Raw genomic sequence first — 19,320 nt, forward strand, 5'->3', positions numbered from 1 at the left:
TATAGAAAATGAGATGAGATGAGAGATTTATTTCACAAAGTTGATAAAAATCACAAATTCAGCTGAATCCTGTGTACCATTTTATTATTAAAGGAAACAAATGTATCATCATGTAAAGCAACAGGCTTTCTGTCACAACTCCCCCAAAATATGTTGACAAAACAGATCTTTTGTCAGAGCCTTATAAAAGGGATACAAAAATAACCCATACAGCAGCCTTGAGCTGCCACTTCTATGGTTAAGATATGTGAATGTTTAGGCAACCAAGTATTGTCATGAAAATGTTAACATAGGTCTGTCTTGATGTGTTTACCACCAGTACTGTCAGCACAGAATGAGAAAAGTGATTCTTAAAGGGAGACCATCATTTATCTAAATATGGCCCTTTGACAGTGAAGAAGAGACAGGGGAGAACTGGCTCTAGTTCACATATACTGAACAGAAGCATGCAAAGAAGAATGCACAAATACTGCATTTATATTAGTTTTTAGACTTTGCTTCCTTTATCCCTCCTTTATCAGAGTGAATGAACTACAATCCTGTTTTGAGATCTCTGCCTAAACATGCCCACCAGGACAACAGGCGTCGGTCAACAGGGGAGGATTCAAAGACAGGTAACAACTCTCACCGATACTGGGCTATAACGACTCAGTCGTTAAGCGACATTGTTGGGCATCAAGGGACTGAAACACCACCGAGGGGGATAAATATCTCCGGCTCAACACCAAGCAGTCAGAACTGATGAAGCCTCTTGGATGAGAGGTGAAATCTAAGTCCAGTTGATTTTTTGCATTTTTTTCTGTTTACTATGACCTGGATGACTGAGAATCTGCACAGACATTTTGTGGATATATTTTCCCTCTTGCACTGTGACCAGAGGATGTGGAGAAAAATGCAGGGCCTGAGGTTACTGCATGTCCAGGAATGTTCCTGTACAGGGACTTGCTGTTTTAACTGACCAGGCCTCACCTACAAGCAGCAGGCCAGTGAAGCCACCACTGCAGGTAGTGATCAACTCATCGACACTGGATTCCCCGCAGCACAGTACCCATTTGTTTTGACTGCTTGAGGCCAGTGTGTCTGCTGCATGCGATGTGTTGCTGGTTAACTAGCAGATTAATGAACCATGATGTTATTATTGGTGCTATGCTACCTGTTGGAATTAATTTCACTACTTTGGGACTGTATGTGGTCATGTGGGGGAGGACGCAGCAACCACCGGTTGGATTAACCAACTTTGGAGCTATTTGAAAGGGTGATGTTTCCACTACTTGGTGGGACTTAATGGTAAGTTTAAAAAAAAACACACATTGCATGTCTGTTAATGCCTTGTTTCTATAACATTAGAAAGAATTGTTGCAAGGCTGGAGAAGTTACTATGTCTGCATTATGCCAGTTAAAATGTGGGCTTTCTCAATTGCCCGCTTTGTTTAGAGTGTTACACATCTGTTTTCATTGGTACATATACCGTTGTTTTCCTATCTATGGAGGAGAAATTCATATTAATTAATGCTGTTGCGGTTCATTGTGCTGCCTGCTTTCGACACAACACTGGCAAAGAGGAGTTGTGCACGTTCACAAACTAGCCTCTCATTTTTAGGAAGAAGCTCTCTGGTTTTATCGCTCTGAAATAATCACAAACTATTTGGAGTTATGAAGAGTGCAAAGCTAATATAGACGTACCAAAGATTAGGCATTAAATGGTTGGAAACAAACATGCCATGGCCACTTTAAGAAAAGTATTCAGTCTTTGCTGTGACACTCCAAACTATGGCCAGGTGCATTTTATTTGATTTTATTTTTCTTGAGATGTACTGTATCTAGAGCTTGACTGGAGTTCACCTGTGGCAAACTGTATTGACTGGACATAGTTTAGAAAGGCACACACCAGTGTATATTAGGCCCCACAATTCATAATACATGCCAGGACAAAAACCAATTCATGAAATCCAAGGGACTTTCTGTAGATCCTTGTGATAAATCTGTGATGAGGCACAGATCAGAACAAGTGAATAAAATCATTTCTAAACCATTGACTTTTCCCAGGAACACAGTGGCCTCAATAAGTGTGAAATGGAACAAGTTTGGAAGCAGGACTCTTCCATGAGTCGACCGCCTGACCAAACTGAGTAAGCAGGCAAGAAGGGCTTTTGTCAGAGAGGTGATTGAGAACTTGTGCAGAGATAGAAAACCTGCAAGAAGGACAACTTTATTAGCAGCTTTCAGTCAATGTGGCCTTCATTTTTAAGTGGCTAGACCTGGCTAATACCATCCATGGTGGTGGCAGCAATTTGTCTTTGTTGTTGAGTGTCACTGTGTGTGTGTGTGTGTGTGTGTGTGTGCGCGAGTGGCCCAGCCAAAGCCCAGACTTTAACTCCAGAGAACATCTGTGGAGACACCTGAGGATGGCAGCTCACAGACACTTCTCATCCAATCTGACTGTGCTTGACATGATCTGACAGGAATAACAGCCCAAATCCAGGTGTGCAGAGCTTGTAGAGACTTCCCCAAGATGACAGGAAACTATAATACAGTAGATGCCAAAGTGGATTAAGGCTCTGAATACTTAAACCAGAGATTTCTGTTATCGCTTTTTAATATACACTTATCAGGCATAACATTATGACCACTGTCAGGTGAAGTGAATAACACTGATTATGTGTTCATCATGGCACCTGTTAGGGGTGGGATCTATTAGGCAGCAAGTGAACAGTTTGTCCTCAAAGTTGATGTGTTAGAAGCAGAAAAAATGAGCAAGCATAAGGATTTGAGCGAGTTAGACAAGGGCCAATTTGCAATGGCTAGACAACTGGATCAGAGCATCTCCAAAACTGCAGCTCCTGTGGGGTGTTCCTGGTCTGCAGTGGTCAGTATCTATCAAAAGTGGTCCAAGGAAGGAACACTGGCGACAGGGTCATGGGCAGCCAAGGCTCATTGATGCACAGGGGGAGCGAAGGCTGGCCCACATGGTCTGATCCAACAGACGAGCTATTGTTGCTCAGTAGAAGAAGTTACTAAAGAAGTTAATGCTGGTTTTGATAGAAAGGTGTCAGAATGCACAGTGCATTGTAGTTTGTTGCGTATGGGGCTGCAGAGCTGTAGACCAGTCAGGGTGCCCATGCTGACCCCTGTCCACTGCTCGAAAGCACCAACAATGTGCGCAATGTGAGCATTAGAACTGGACCACAGAGCAATGGAAGAAGGTGGCCTGGTCTGATGAATCATGATTTCTTTTACATCATATGGATGGCTGGGTGCATGTGCGTTGTTTACCTGGGGAACACATGGCACCAGGAAGAAGCACTATAGGAAGAAGGCAAGCCGGCGGAGGCAGTGTGATGCTTTGGGCAATGTTCTGCTGGGAAACCTTGGGTCCTGCCATCCATGTGGATGTTACTTTGACATGTATCACCTACCTAAGCATTGTTGCAGACCATGTGCACCCTTTCATGGAAACGATATTCCCTGATGGCTGTGGCCTCTTTCAGCATGATAATGCACCGTGCCACAAAGTAAATATGATTCAGGAATGGTTTGAGGAGTGCGACAACCAGTTTGAGGTGTTGACTTGGCCTCCAAATTCCCCAGATTTCAATCCAATCAAGCATCTGTGGGATGTTCTGGACAAACACATCTGATCCATGGAGGCTCCACCTCACAACTTACAAGACTTAAAGGATCTGTTGCTAACATCTTGGTGCCAGATACCACTGCACACCATCAGGGGTCTAGTGGAGTCCATGCCTTGATGGGTCAGGGTTGTTTTGGCAGCAAAAGGGGGACCAACAGAATATTAGGCAGGTGGCCATAATGTTATGCCTGATTGGTGTATTAAGGTACAGCTGTTGCCAAATCCTCAGCCTAACTTTGCCTGAAATATATTATTCCCAAAAAACACTAAGCCAAACAACACTAAACGGCAACAATGAGGATTCTGTGATGTTTTGTTTTTATGACAAATATATGAAAAATGCAGTATTGTCATCAAAACAGGATGGTTCCTTTTCTATACAGAATGTGATATGACCATATGCAACATGGACACACACACAGACACACAACACTTGCTCATAAAAGTGAGCATAAATCATAAAATGTAGCTTTTAACAAGAATGGGAAGGAAGTACAGTATAGCAGGGAGATGGCGGCAGGAACCAGTGGTGTAGCTGACAATTTGACAAGTCACTTTCAGGCTCCTGCCACCGTTGAACAATAATAGCAAAAGGGCCTTTCAACATGCAAGGAGAGCTTTATCAGCTCGCTGCAGACGCAGACTGCAGGTTCACATGATAATGAAGCATTAACACAGACTGATAGCAGACTGAGGGATAGGCAACACACACAAACATGCATGCACAACTCCATACAGTGTATTTATGTGTGACTATATGCCATATGTGTTAATGTGAACATGTTTGACAATAGCAAGATGATAAAAATCCATCACTGCATTATCTCCTCAACCAGATGCTCTTATCAGTATACAGGAATAAGCAATGTAACACAATATGAAATTATTTTTTTTCAATTGCCAGCCAATAGCTACCAGTTTTATTCACATCCACTTGGAACAAGACAGAGTTAAATTGATTTAGCCCCACACAATGCTTAAGCACTGGACATGAGGTGAAAAAAACTTTTACTTTCTTAACATGTGGCCAGATGGTGGTAAAACAGCAAAGACTAAGGGTTGATTCAAATCATCATACTGGGCACATCAGTGTTCGCAGAGAATTCCAGTGCCCATATTAAGATTGTGCTTGTGGGTGATAATTGGTGTTAGAGAAAAGCAAATTAAATATCTTTAATATAAAGTGGTCTCAGTACATTTCATAGTAGCTATTTCACTGCACAGGTAATGTAATATTTAGTTATAAAGCTTACATACTACAACAGCAAATGTATTGCACGTTCTGGCTGGGTACATACGTATGTATCAATTCATTCACTCACAAAAATGTTGCCTCTGAACATAATTCAGGCAGCAATTATGTTTGACAACACAATGTAATTGGGAAAACTATTTAGTAGTGCATAAATGTAATTTCAAGGAGACAGGGTAGAAATACAAGGTGTCATAATTTTGTTTGGTCTGCTTCTCACAACTGGGCTGCTTTGCTACAAGAGATGATGTGTGTGATTGGACAAGCCACAGCAAGGGGATAATTCACTCAGTCAGAAGCAGACAACAGTGTCCATCACCGTCTAATATCAAGTGTTCATTTAGCTTTGCATAATCTATGTGTATAGTAATTGAAGTCTTGAGCCTGGAGCCTACAATCCTACCACAGCAGATAACACAAAAAAGCATACACTTGAGTGTTAGCCTGAATGCATGCGTATGTGGGGACACAAACATTTATCACTCCTAGATGTCTGTGTTGCCCCATAATTCTGTTATACTGACAGAGTATAGTGTCGTGTGTGCGTATGCTGCATGTATCACTGTTCAGATATGACTGTCGGCCAAGTCACAGGGAATGATCAACCAAAAGTTCAACATTAGAATTGACTGCCAGTAATATCAGAGACTGTGTGTGTGAAACTGGAGCTTTTCCAGTGCACAATCACATATTATATGCATGTAATACAAAAGATTTTGAATTAAACCGCTTTGAAGTTGGGTAAGAGTATCAAACAAACAAAAGAAAAAGATTCTTTATTGTATATCCATATTGGCATGACCATCATGAGCACTTTCAGTGTTAATGCTATAGTATTATCAGTCACATGCTCTTGCCATGAGACACTCCATGGAGTGTTTTGCAAGATCAGAGGCTTTGCAGTGCATGGTACTGCCCACAGGGTGGCATCATGTCCTTTGCAGAGCACAGTATGAGCTGGGATCCTCCCGAGTCAGTCTAATGACATTTGACTGAGACTGGTGGTGCTTTTATACACTAATTTGATTTGTTAGATAAAGACAAGCTTTAATTTGGTGAGATATGAAGGCATGTCAGTGGGTGTGTAGGCAGTGGTGTGCTTATTTTGAGGAAAATTTTTAATTAACCAGACACAGAATAAATGTAATTCATTGATTCAGCAATGACTTAGTTATTGGGTTCATGAAAGCTGCATTACATTGTTACAAATAAATAATAATGTTTGGATGTAGTTGAAGCATCCGCTACAGTATGTAGCTATATTTAATTTAAATTGGATAGTATTTTATTTAAATTTACTTGTAGTTGTACTGTATGTAGTGTAATAACTATGATGGATAATGAGTGTGTTCCTCCTAAAATGGCGTATTTACCCAAAATTCTACATGGCATGATGACAAATCCACATTTTATCAATATATCATAATTTATAAGTTGATATGGTTGGTATGTAAATTCTAAACAGAAATATTTTTAAATTATACATTGTAATAATTTACTTACATCATAAACTCACTACATAGCATACCTTTAAAATAAATAAAATGGAGAAAGAAGCACAGTGATTCCTTATGAAAAATAATGGAGTAGACACAAAAACATCACTGAATTTAAATACTCAAGTAAAGAAAAAGTACCTCAAAATTTGACTTAAGCACAAAACTTGAGTAAGCCGCCTAAATTCCATCACTACATGACTAGGGATCACAGGGAGTAAAATATCAGAGGATGCCCCTCACTGAAATAAAGATCAATAATTAGTGTTCATGAAATTAAATATGGCCTTATTTATTTAGCTATTGTTGTAGCAAGTAACATCAGAAAACCATTTTTATATATAGTGGTAGAGAAATTAGAAACAGTAACACTAATGAGTGGTTTAAGTGGTATAAAATATTTAATTACAGTAACTGGCTACTGTTACTACTGGAGGAAACCAAGAACAGCAGTAAGTGTCTTGGCTCATTCCCAGTGTTAAGTCTCTGAACTCATCCTTTGTGTTTCTTTGTTAGCTGCAGTATACAGGCACAGCCAGAGGCCTCCATGTGAGTGGTTGATGGAGGTGTAATGACTAGCAATTATGTGTTATTGTAGGCCATTATGTATTTTGTAGGTTTTTAGATGTAGGCTTTCTCTGTAATTGCTGTCTTATGAAAGGCATAATAATCATGGGCCAGCCAGCCACAGGGGCTACCAAGGGCGACCAGTACCTGATGCCATGGTAACAAAACATTTATCCATAATGCCGCTCTGTGGATGGCGAGGACAAGAGCATTGGCAGCAAGCAAATTAGCTCTAAAAGGCAGGGAGTGGAGGATGACAGGGTGCTGGACAGCACGCAGAGGGAGAGCTGGTGGGTGCTGCAGATGTGTGGTTTGGTGGGCTTGTGATTAGGAAGTGGGCGCAATGTGTGTGTGTGACTGTATGAGAGAGAAGGTACGACAATCTTTCAGACATTGTGTTTGTGGCCAGTGCGCATAAATGAATGCCTGTGTGTGTGCATTTATTGATGCTGTGGAGGAAGAGTCACTCGTCAGATTTTGGAGCTTGTACTAACCAGTGTGTGACAGAAGGATTTGACTGTGAACAGATAACACACTTTAAAGAGATACTTTCTATTAAATTACATTATCAAGTCATACAGTTGGACATAATTGACCTTAAAACTCACATCCTTTCTTCTTATTTGATGTCCATGCAGGATCAATTACATAAGTCTGCTTAGACATTATATACAATAAAAATCACTCTGGATATCTTGCCTTATAATCAGAATGGTGTTCAGTGTTGACAGTGCCTCAATAAATGTTCAGTGTGTGCTCATGGTGAGGCACAAACAGGAAGTCCTAGTGCTGCTTCAGCAAAACACACAATGGCCAGATAATAATCAAAAACTTTATAGTTGTTTTATTGTGGTCTTCAAACATAAAATATTATCATCATTTTATTTTTTAAATATTGCCTAAATAATCATTAATATATTAATAACATATCTCTGTATCATATATATTATTGTTTTTCTTGACTCTATGAGTATTACAACCCCTACCATCAGTGGTGGAAAGTAACTATGTACATTTACTCAAGTACTATACATAAGTACAGGGGCCAGGGTGTCATAAAACTTCAGGGCCCCAAAATAAGCAACACCATTTTCCCCTTTCTTCCTAACACAACCTAAAATGCACATATAATGATTCCATAAATTATTCTCCAACCTTTACCTATCATACCATGCAAATATGAGAAAATCCCTTCACTCTGACCTTAATACAAAGTATCCCTGAATCCTATCCTCACCCAAGCACAGAGCAGATGTACTGCACTGGTGGCACACCTGGTTTGGTAGGTATTCGCATTTGAGAGCCCGGCCTGCTCCAGCCACCATCACAGTTCTTCTAAGACCGTCAGTCAAAATAAACCTACACCAGTAAAGACCCACTGAATTTGAAAATGACAAATGCACAGGTTACATGTTATTACACATCATGCACAGTTTTAGCTTGGGTTGTGTTAGATGTTATTAATATATGTGCGTGTGTGTGTGTGTACACCTGCTGACACTGGATTGTGTTTGCTATGTGAAAAACCTTTGTCTCTAAACCCATCGTGCATGCTTGGGTGCATGTGTTTCTGTGTGTGTGTGTGTGTGTGTGTGTGTGTCAGGGGTGGGTGGTACAGGGATCGCAAACCAGCCCAGCATGGCACAGAGCAGGAAATGGGCCAGAGGGGGATTAAATGGCTACTATGTTGCTTCCTCCCTCTCCTTGCAGCCCATATGAAGCTCTGCACCCTGTGCGTGTCACCATCAAACAATCACAGAGAGAACTTGGCCCTATACTGCCATGCTGCAGCAGTGCAGTGCTTGAGGGACTATATTTGTACAGTATGGGTGTGTTGTATGTGTGCATGGGTTTTCTCCAAGTACTTTGGCTTCCTCCCACAGTCCACAGACATGCAGGTTATATCAACTGGTGACTCGAAAGTGCCTTATGGTGGTGAATGACAGTGTGACTGGTTGTCTGTCTCAGCCATGTGTCACATTGGTCTGAGGTTTACATGTTTATTTATCTGATCTGTTGTGACAAAGAACCAATGAAAAAAGAACACGGTTAGGAGCATTCACCAAGACTCCAATTTAACACAAGTCATAAATCATGATGGACAGTGAGAAATAGGGGTGTACTGTAAAATTACAGAGCAATTGTTTACGTGTGGTTGTTTCAGTCACATTTTAATGAGGAACTGCAATAACATTTTACAGTTTAGCACAGGTGTGATGGAGTCGTAGTACAACAACCACAACATGTCTGTTTTAACAATTATCCGCTATCTAATGCATCAAGAAATGATTACCAAATTATATTGCCTAATGTCCTGATTAAATTTAATAAAGATTTAATTCATGCTAAAATCACAAATGTACTGGTTGGTCAGGTTTGTGTTCATAACCTGCAACAGTGTTCACTAGAAAGTGGACCAAGACCCTCTAGCCCCTTACACACTGCCTTTTTGAGGCAGGATTGGTGTGCCCTCATTCCGTCTTGTTTTTTGTGTGCAAGGCGCAAAGCTGAAACAGCGGGCCATTTTCATTCCACCCCTGTTCTGCCTTGGGAAGTAGTACTAGAGGCAAAACAAAAGGGAGATGCCCCTGTGTAAAAAGGGTAAGCCAGCAGTTGAGGACCAAGTGTTACGTTTTGATGGCATAATATGTGCACAACACTATCACCGGCATCTGAAGTCTGCACACTGCTCTGCCTCGAGCTGTTCTTGGCTTCTCCCTAACTTATAGGTCAAAGCACGAACGCACTGACAGCAGTTATTACTGATGATATTCGCACACATAGCAAGAAACATGCTAACCACTTTTATGTGAAGTGAAATAAATGCTTGAAGAGCCAACAAAGCCACATTCGCACTTATCTCTCCCACCATTGTTGTTTTGGCTTGTAGACTACCAGCGTAAAATCTACATCACAGTTGATGCAGAGCAACGTCATGTCTCTCCTCTGGTGCGGAAAGCGCACCTGCTGTCTGAATTCACAGGCTGGCTTGCGATTATACCGCCCTTAGCTTGACCTGTATGAACAGCACAAGGGTGGGATATTGGCGACCCTTTGGAACGGCAGTAGTGCGGGATCTCAAAGTAATAATAATTTGTGTTTCTTGCAAAACCTTTAGATTGCTGTAAAAATACAGCACATTTTTTTACCAGTACTGTTTTTCAAAAGTACAGTAAAATACTGTAAAGTCTAATGTTTTTTGGGGCCAGAAGCAAGAATTTTATTTCAGTAGGAAGGGATGTAAATTGAACACTGTATTCATGTTTTCAAACCTTATGTATCTATATTTGTAATAGTAATGTAATTTAAGTGCTACTCAATTTATCTTCAGTTGTAACTTCACGTTACATTTTGTGAGTACCCTCTCTCCGGGTACTCCGGCTTCCTCCCATAGTTCAAATACATGCAGCTTAGGTTGATTGGCGACTCTAAATTGCCTGTAGGAGTGAGTGTGCATGCGTGTTGTTGTTTAAGTGTCAACCCTGTGATAGACTGGCAACCTGTCCAATGTGTACCCCGCCTCTTGCCCAGTGTCAGCTGGGACAGGCTCCAGCCCCCCCCCGATCTTGGTCTTGTATGTTAGGCACTTCATTAGGATTAACCATGAGAGGGGAATGGTCAGCCATTCAAAGATGGTGTCCAAGCTTGTTGAGAGGAAGGCACAAAAGTAAATTCACATGTTGCCACTTTAATAAACAACCTGATTGATTTTGAGTGGTACTTCATAAAGGTAAGTTAGGTGTTCTTTTAAAATGTTTTATACCCTTTGATTGTTTCATTTCTTGTTCTCTCTCTCTCTTTCTCTCTGTGTGTCTCTTTCTGTTTGATTTTGACTTTTTTCTACATATATCTCATGCAGTGAGGAGACAGCGTGGACCCCCGAATGCTGGTCCTCAAATAGATGCCATTTTAAGACATGACGAGCCATGTTTCTGTATTCTGTACCTGTTTAATGTTGCTTCTCTTGTACATTGTTTGTTTCCTTGATCAATTGATCAATCATAATGACTACTTTTATTTTTGATACTTCAATTATATTTTGATGCTAACACTTTTGTGTTTTTACTTTTGTAACATTTTTATGTAGAACTTTTACATCATCCATTCATTTTCTACCGCTTAGTCCCTGAACGGGACTCTGGAATTGCTTTTTTTAATTATGTAAAGCATATATTGTATTATGAAACGCTAATTCAACTCCTGAAAAAGAGACATTTTGTCTGGTGGAGGAAACAGTTTTACTGGTCAGCACCTAGTGTGAGATTCTACAGATGTGGCAGGTGATTAATTTATTTCATATCCATTCGTCCATCTTTCACATAATTGTGACAACATTTCATCATAGTTCTCCTTATCAAATGTTACTTTTTATTTCTTTTTGGTTTTGGTTTTGTCCTGAAAAATAGGTCATGAACATATATAGCGTGCACTGAGATGATACTTTTTTTGTGTGTGTGATCTGGCACTATACAAACACTGACAGTGTGCAAGAAGGGGTTGTTTGTTTTTTTATTTTTGCAAGGGGCTATGCTAGTAAAATTGAGTTGAACTGGAAATGACAAGCCAACAAAGAGTTAATGTCCAACTCTTTAGTTCTACTAAGCCTTTTAGCCACTTTCTGTTTCACTGTTTTGGCCTTATTGCATGTAAATTTATTATAAGGTTAAATGCCATCTGGTAGTAAGCAAGTTAGACACTAGCTACTTGTGATTAGACTGACTATTCCCATTTGGTGTAGTGGACCAAAACACAGCTGTTATGCAAGAAATCATCCTGCTAGCACCACATTTCACTCCAACAAAAAAATAAACCAGCTACTTTACCTCCTTAAGACAGCCCATGAAGTTATTGCTGACTGGAGATCCAGGTAGGTCAGCAGTGCTAGGGCTTCCACCCACATAGAAGAAGTCATCAGACCCCAACATGGTGTAGTCTTCCTGGGTATACCCTGTGGTGGTTAGAATTCCATCCACTGATATTGTCACCTGGCAAGGAGAAGTGAACAGTGAGAGTGGAAATAAAATGTTTTTCTTGGATGATAGGGATAAAAGGTGGCATATACTGTTGTTTCAGAACTCACTCAGGTCTGTGTGATTTGTAAATCTCAGATTTACTGACATGTTTACCAGTGGAATGGACCAGATATGACAGATGTAATGAAAATCTACCAGCTCAGAATTTTTTATATTTTTGGATGTGTGTTAGTAAATGTTGAAACTGTTGCTAGGTATGAAGGGTTAGTATGGTATCAAAACAAAATGTATTTCCAGACAGTGACAAACATGCATTGATGTTCATCTTTATTCCACAAACTACATGCTGTTTACTGTTTTATATCTTCCTTTATGTTTACATAAGTGAGGGGGGGAAATAATAAACATGCTGTAACAGGTAGCAGGAGAACAACATGCAGGAGAAGAAAAAATACTCACAAAATAACAGTAAGGAGGGAGGAGTTTGTGTCACACCATGCAACATCAAATGCAAACATGTAGCACATACAGAACGCAGAGAGCAGACCCACACTGCAGGACATCAGTCTGGAAACAGTGTAATGTGGTAAAACGTACTGCTGACATTAGTTCTGCGACAACATTTTTATAACAAATAAAAGTGTCACATGCAGAGGTGCAAAGTAACTAAGTACATTCATTCAAATACTGTACATACTCCCTTGTCAATTCATACCCTCCCACCTGCACTGTAATTCCAACCTTTTCTACATTTCCAGCCATCCCATTTCTCCTCATCTACCTGCCCACTTATTCCTTAATTCCCCATTAGGTTCCTAGTACAGTTCTACTCTGCCAGATTATCTGTGTCATCAAGGCCAATCAGATGTTTTTAAGCATAATGCCAGTGATTTTCTTTGTGGCTATTGTCCAGAATTCCCATACAGCCAGGAAAACCAACAATGATTTTTATGTACTCATCGTAATGTATGGGAATACAGAACCTGGTTTAATTTATTTATATGTGATGTAGACTGCATGATATCTGAATTGTTTACACAATTTTACTAGAGATCACATGCAAGCACGGTTGACTCTTACGTCAGAGACTGTAGGCTAAATTGCGATGGGTGATCTTGGCCTTTGGAGTTCTTTTTTAATGAGGAAGAATGTGCAACAGTGTGGCTCACGTGTGTTTTTAACAGTTTTAGGATAACAGTGCCAGTCAATGGCATGGACCAATAAATTGAATCAGGCTCTGGATTCACACACAAAGAACAGTGAGTACATGAAATGCACTGTTGGTTTTAGTCTCAGTATGTGATTTGTGTAAAATAACAAAAATATAGAAAAGCACTGGCCTTAACCTTCAAGACAAAGAAGATCATTTAGGTAGATCAAGATCAAGATAGGACAGTGTTACAAATAAACTACCCTAGTGCTCTACAAAATTATAAAAATTTGTTTAATACAGACAAAAACTTGAAATGTTCCTTACTTGTCAATACAACAGTAAAAACAATCCACTAATACTATATAGTATAAAATATTAAAACACACTCCATCAGGCCATTCTGCATAGTAGGTAGTCGTTTTTAACATTTGAACCATATTTTTCTGATAATACTTCTAAAAGTTTGAATGCTTGTGATTTGTACTATGCAGTGTTATGTACCAAAAGTATTCTTAGATATTTTAAAGTTACAAAATGTTATTCAGGAAATCCCTGTACCAATTAGAATCCTGTTTCTTTTTCTCAGATGGTACAGCAGATTAAATACCACTGTGTGCCATCAATGCACAAAATAAAGACAAACAAATAGGCGGGAAGCCTCAACTAAAAGTGCAGAATCCTTAGCATTCACTTGCTACTAAAAGCTCTATTGAAAGCTGACTTATGTGCATCTTATGCTTCAATATGACATGTTAAGCAAAACCAGATCAAACCTTCTCTCAACCTTTCCCACCACTTCCTGCTTTTGAAGTTACACATGCAGCTTTTATTATTCCATAGGCTTTCAGAAGACTCAAAATATCTAAAACATTAACGATCCTGTGTGGATTTAGTCTCTCTTCTGTTGGTTGTATGCTTCTAGCAGTTTACACAATATTATCACCTTTAAACATTTAACAAGTGAATCTGGAATGAAGCAGATTTAGTAAAACCCTAGAGAGTACAATCCTAGCAAACACCTAGAAACAAAAGTGAAAAGTGACTAAAAAAAGTGGAAGAGATTAAAAAGGAAACCTAAAAAACAAATGGAGCAAATGAAGCAATGAAGGAAAGAGGGAAAAGGAGAGTACAGGAGTATAGTAGAATTGGAAGCTGGAAAATACTATGCCCATTTCCTTGTGTTTTTGGGAATAGCATTGTGATCTACAAAAATAAAAGGAGAGGAAGAGGAAAAGCACACAGCAAAACAAAAGATGATATTAACAAATGATATCTACCATACAATGGAGCTTGTTTACCATAGCGTATCCAATGCCTGTTTGCTTTGCAGAAAGGTGGGGTAGGTAAGCGAACAGTGGGTTTGTTAATACATTAAAGCAAATCAAATGAAAAGCAAATGATGAAACATGAGTGAGTGAATATACATGTTATTAAAATGGTTAATTTCATTCCTTAAGTCATTACTTTTAAGAGGAGCTGTACAGAGGAGAGGCTGAAAGGACTGGAAAAGAAATCAGGGCAAACTTTGCCTTGTTTCCTGTAAGAGAGTTTGTTGACAGTCATCTATGGAGATTCTTACATTCATAGTGTCTTTCTCTAAACCATTTAATTATTTTAAAACATACTGTATGTCTGTGGTAGAGAAGTATAGGTTGATCTTTACTGAACTTTTTTCTGTCCTGCTCAACCTGCTAAAGTTGCAGTGCTGCTGTCAAGCCTAATAAGATAAATAACAAATAAAAGTATCAGATGGAATGCTAAAGGAACGTTGATCTTAAAATGTATTCCCAAGTTTAACAAGGTTTCTTACGGGATAAGAAACCCTCTTTTACACACATAGACTGTTTGTTTAGAAGAAGACTGCATCAAAATTACTGCTCACGCCTCAAGCAACAGTACAGGTTTTGTCTCTCTAGCCACATCACAGTTCACACCCGCAATGTCCAATGTGTCAAGCATATCCGCTGCATTACACTAAACTTAAAAATGCTGGCAAGCTACTGCTCCTGTGGTCATTTTACACAGCCGGTACTAGAGGCCTGATGGTTATCATGATGTCCAGTCGTCCATGTACTTCGCAGCCAATTTGAAAATGAAAGAAACAGGCTGTTATCTGAATTTGTTTGATATATTTATAAATGGAAATCTGGAGTTACAGTAGCCTAGTTGGTGCATCCAAATTCAGGTCTGTGTGTCCGTTTGAGGGCAGGGGTACACACACATGAGGCGCACACAGTAAATCAGACAGAAGCGTATGTTTTGGCTGGATTCACACACAATTCTTCCCACAGGGTTTTGCACAGTTGTGGTTGTGTTTATTTCTGATTGAGAATATAATCACAGTGAAGCAATCAGAAAATAATGTTTTAATTCTCCGTATGATTCACTTTGTTCTCACTGATGCTGCTCTCTCTCTCTCTCTCTGCATCCACTCTCTAGTGCTCTCTCTCTCATGCGGCCCTCTAACTCCTCACCTCACCTCGTTTTTTATACAGGAGGTGGGATGAACTCATTTTAGCAAAAATACTTTTTCTCAAGGCGGCATTTTGTAGGGTCAACATTGACCTCCCATGCTGAGACTGTACCTTTTACACAGAATGGTGAGGCGGAAAACTATAAGTGAATGGGCAGTGTAAAAGGGGCTAGGGGGGTTGAAAAAAGGTAACATTTGGTCATACAGCTGTACAATCACCTTAAAAACTGAAATACTTTTGCGGCAGAATGACTTCAAACAAAGAACATTCACATTTACAGTACCCCAGTCAGAACTAAACCCAGTAAAGACACTGTGGAATGACCTCAGAGAGCTGTTCACACCAAACATCCTAAAATATAGCTGACCTAAAGCAGTTAGTTAGCAGGAAGAATGGTCCAAATTTCCCCTTGCTGTTCAGGTCTGATCCACAGCAACTGGAAGTGCTTGTTTAAGGTTACTGCTCCAACTTTTTTTTTTTTTTTTTAACCATTAATACCATTCACTTAGGAAAGATTTAAGACATTATTTACAAATGTATGTTTTACCATAATACACGCCATCTCTGTGTCTTACCTGCCGAAGGTTGCGTGTCACTTTGACTTCATGCCACGAGTTGTCATTGAACTTTCCATTGACTGGCTCCACAATGGCCTCAAAGGCTCCGGAGCCAAGGTTGATAACAAGGGACACAGCGCCGTCCTTCAGCGCCAAGTTGACGTAATCAGCTGACTTGCCGGTGTGAAGGATAAGGCCATTGCGCTGCCATGTCTTGAAGGACAGTGTAATCTCATCGCTGCTGCTCTGGATGGGGTTCTGGGAGAGATCGTAGCAGAAGTACTCTGAGCCACGGAAAGTGGCCACATTTTCTTCCCTTGCTGTGATGGGAAAACAAAAGAACAAACTAAATATTTGAAGACTACATCTTCAAGCATCAGACAACATGACAGACTGTTTAAATTAGGAATAAAATTCAACCAATATTTTTTTTCAGGTAGGGCCATACTGTGCAACTGAGTACTGATCAAATCTATAAGCCACAAGTCTTATATCAAGTCACAAGCCCTGTAGGACGAGTCCAAGTCAAGTCGTATGTTATTCATAAGACAATTTTGTGTCAGTAGCCTGGGAATAGTACTTAATGATTAAAATGACATGATGTTTAAACATGTTTCTAGTTGTTTCTTACATAGATGAGACCAAATCTTTTCAATCCTCTGGCGTAAAAATTAAATAATCAAGGCAAGTGGTCAGTTTTATCATTCTTGCATTTTACCAAAATTAAGTGCTTTATCAAACTTAACTTAAGTGTTTAAGCAGTTACAGTCTATAGAGTAGTCTGGTTGAAACAAGTGTAATATGTCACAGCAGCACGGTTTAGAGTATTCTGTTCATGTATTGCTGTTTCCAGGACAAAAATATTTTGGTGAGTTTTGTTTTAATAACAACAAACATTACTCCTTTTTACCAGATTCTTTTCATAATAACAGAACATGTTTCATGTTATGACAAAGTATTTTGATTCAGATTACTTGGATTTTTATATTTTTTCTTGATTAATTACAAGACTTTTTTATTTCACAAAACCAACACAAATTACAAATTATAAATGTATTTGTTATAATATGATGAAGATGATGTTATAACCAATCGTAACATGAACTTCCCATGAATAATACCATTATTATTTACGTAAAGGGACTCTGTACCCTAAAACAACCTCTCTGTATAACATGATGAGCTACACATCATGTGGCAGTGCGTTATTATGAGGTTGCTTTTGTTTAGTTTGTGCGCCTGACTATGAGTCTGTAACCCTGTGATAGATGGTGACCTGTACACCCCACCTTGTTTCCCTGGGACAAGGTCCTACCCCTCCTTCACCCTGTACAGGATAAGGCATGGAGGGGCCTGGGATACCTTCATGGATGGATGGTACTGTAGCATGCATCTAATAAAACCTAATCATACCATATGCTGTAAACCAGTCACTGTATGCTTTTAAATCAGATGCAGACTAATCTCTTTTCTTATTTTAACACTAAATTATTTTTATTATTTTGTTATAACCACATACTAGAAAAGGTTGTGTTAATGAGATACAGTATGTTGGATTTGTGAAATAACAAGAAAGTTTTGTGAAACTGACCAATATAATATTTAGTTTTAAGATATGTCATGACTTCAAAAAAAATATTATTGCAATGTGAACAGAATCTTGTAAAAATTTGATAGGTTTCACATTAGACTGTAACAATAAAATGTGCATATATTTTTGGTCAGCAATACACCGGTGTACTATATCATGTCAAAATGCCTTTTTCTAAATTTGAAGGGAGGTGGGCAGTAAAAGAAAAAATATAATCCAGGAAGTGTCTAATTTAAGAACTCCATGACTAACAAAAAAATACTGCCCAGAAAATAAGAACCTTCAGAAATGATCGACACATGACCGAGGGAAATGCAGGCAACAGGAGAAGAAAAGGAGAAACCACAGATTGCTATCATCAACAGCATCAAAGGCCTAATCTTGCCAGAGAAACTGCCATTTCCTGAGACAGCTTGTGACACAGTGGTTATGCTTGTGATCAGACAGAGAGAAGCAAAGATGGGAGAGAAGCCATAGAGAAAAGCCAGGATAGGATGTACTGTGACCTTGGAGGAAGAGAAAGGGGGAATACAGGAAATAACAGGGAAGTGCTGAAAGAAAGAAAGGAAATGGCACAGGAGAACGGAGGGATAACAAAGAAAAACAGTCCAGTCAGTAGTCGTTATCTCTGAGATCATCTTCATTTAGCTCACTGACACAAACACTAGACTGGAGGCCCAGCCACAACACGGCCCAATTCATCAGCCATCAAGATGCTACAAGCATCTTTCCTAGTGTAGGGTTCACTTTGCAAAGAAGCTCCATCCACCTCCTCCCTCACTGAAAAAGGAAAAAAATAAAATAAAATAACAAAACAAAATGGCCACTTCTTTCATCTCCTTACCACAGACACAACAGGCATCACTTCCTCAAAGATTCATCACACACCACACCATTCTAACGCGATGAGGGACAAGACTGAATGTTTAATGCTTTACTGTATTGTTCTGGAGTCTTGGAAAGAGAATTAGAAAATGAATCAGAATGAATTAAAAATAAATTAATACATTAGGAAAACACATGAATAAGCTGTGTCCTCAGGCAGGCAGGCCTGGACTGGTCAGCTTGACCTTAAGTGTCAGGCCACTGTTAAATAAATAAATAAATATTCCTATGGACTGAAAGCTACAGTATGTAGCAAAGTTCAGTTTAGGTCAAGAGTGTTATAGAGGCCACCATTTCAGCAGGTAGAAAGAACAGAGTCGGAGGAATTTCCAGATGGACACTGATTTAGTGTTTTTTCTGCCTGAATGGTAGATTTGTAATATTATTTATTGCAATTTACTGATTGTAATTTCATAACAACTAAGACTATTAAATCCTATTACCCTCTGGGTGAAGCACAGTGGAGCAGGGAAGGGGCTGGGTGGAGCGGAGAGGTTTGGTTCTGAGTCTCCTGCTACCACAAGCTTGATTTCTAAATGTCACATAATGTATCTATAACAAGGGAAGTGCAATTGAATAACTGTTGGAACTGAAGACACCTGTAATTAACTTTTTTGTGTGTGTTTTTAAACTAGTTTGGACATTTTCTGTGTGCTCATTTGTGAATGTGTAGAGATGAACCTAAGCTGATGTAAGATTCCTGGGCTGAACTACCATCCCAGTCTGGCCCTGCAGGGTGGG

General features: G+C 39.4%; 1 protein-coding gene across 8 annotated transcripts in view; it reads right to left on the bottom strand.

The window, feature by feature from the left end:
- Positions 1 to 19,320, bottom strand: part of nrxn3a (neurexin 3a) — a 223,155-nt gene that overhangs the window by 101,413 nt on the left and 102,422 nt on the right. For all 8 annotated transcript variants that reach the window (XM_020615713.1, XM_020615712.1, XM_020615710.1 and 5 more), the window contains 2 exons: positions 16,122 to 16,423; positions 11,770 to 11,931 (listed from right to left, as the gene is read on the bottom strand). In XM_020615713.1, the coding sequence (XP_020471369.1) occupies positions 11,770 to 11,931; positions 16,122 to 16,423 (464 nt within the window). The remainder of the gene's footprint in view (positions 1 to 11,769; positions 11,932 to 16,121; positions 16,424 to 19,320) is intronic.

This window comes from Monopterus albus, unplaced genomic scaffold, assembly GCF_001952655.1.
Source record: "Monopterus albus unplaced genomic scaffold, M_albus_1.0 scaffold169.1, whole genome shotgun sequence".
NCBI lineage: Eukaryota > Metazoa > Chordata > Actinopteri > Synbranchiformes > Synbranchidae > Monopterus > Monopterus albus.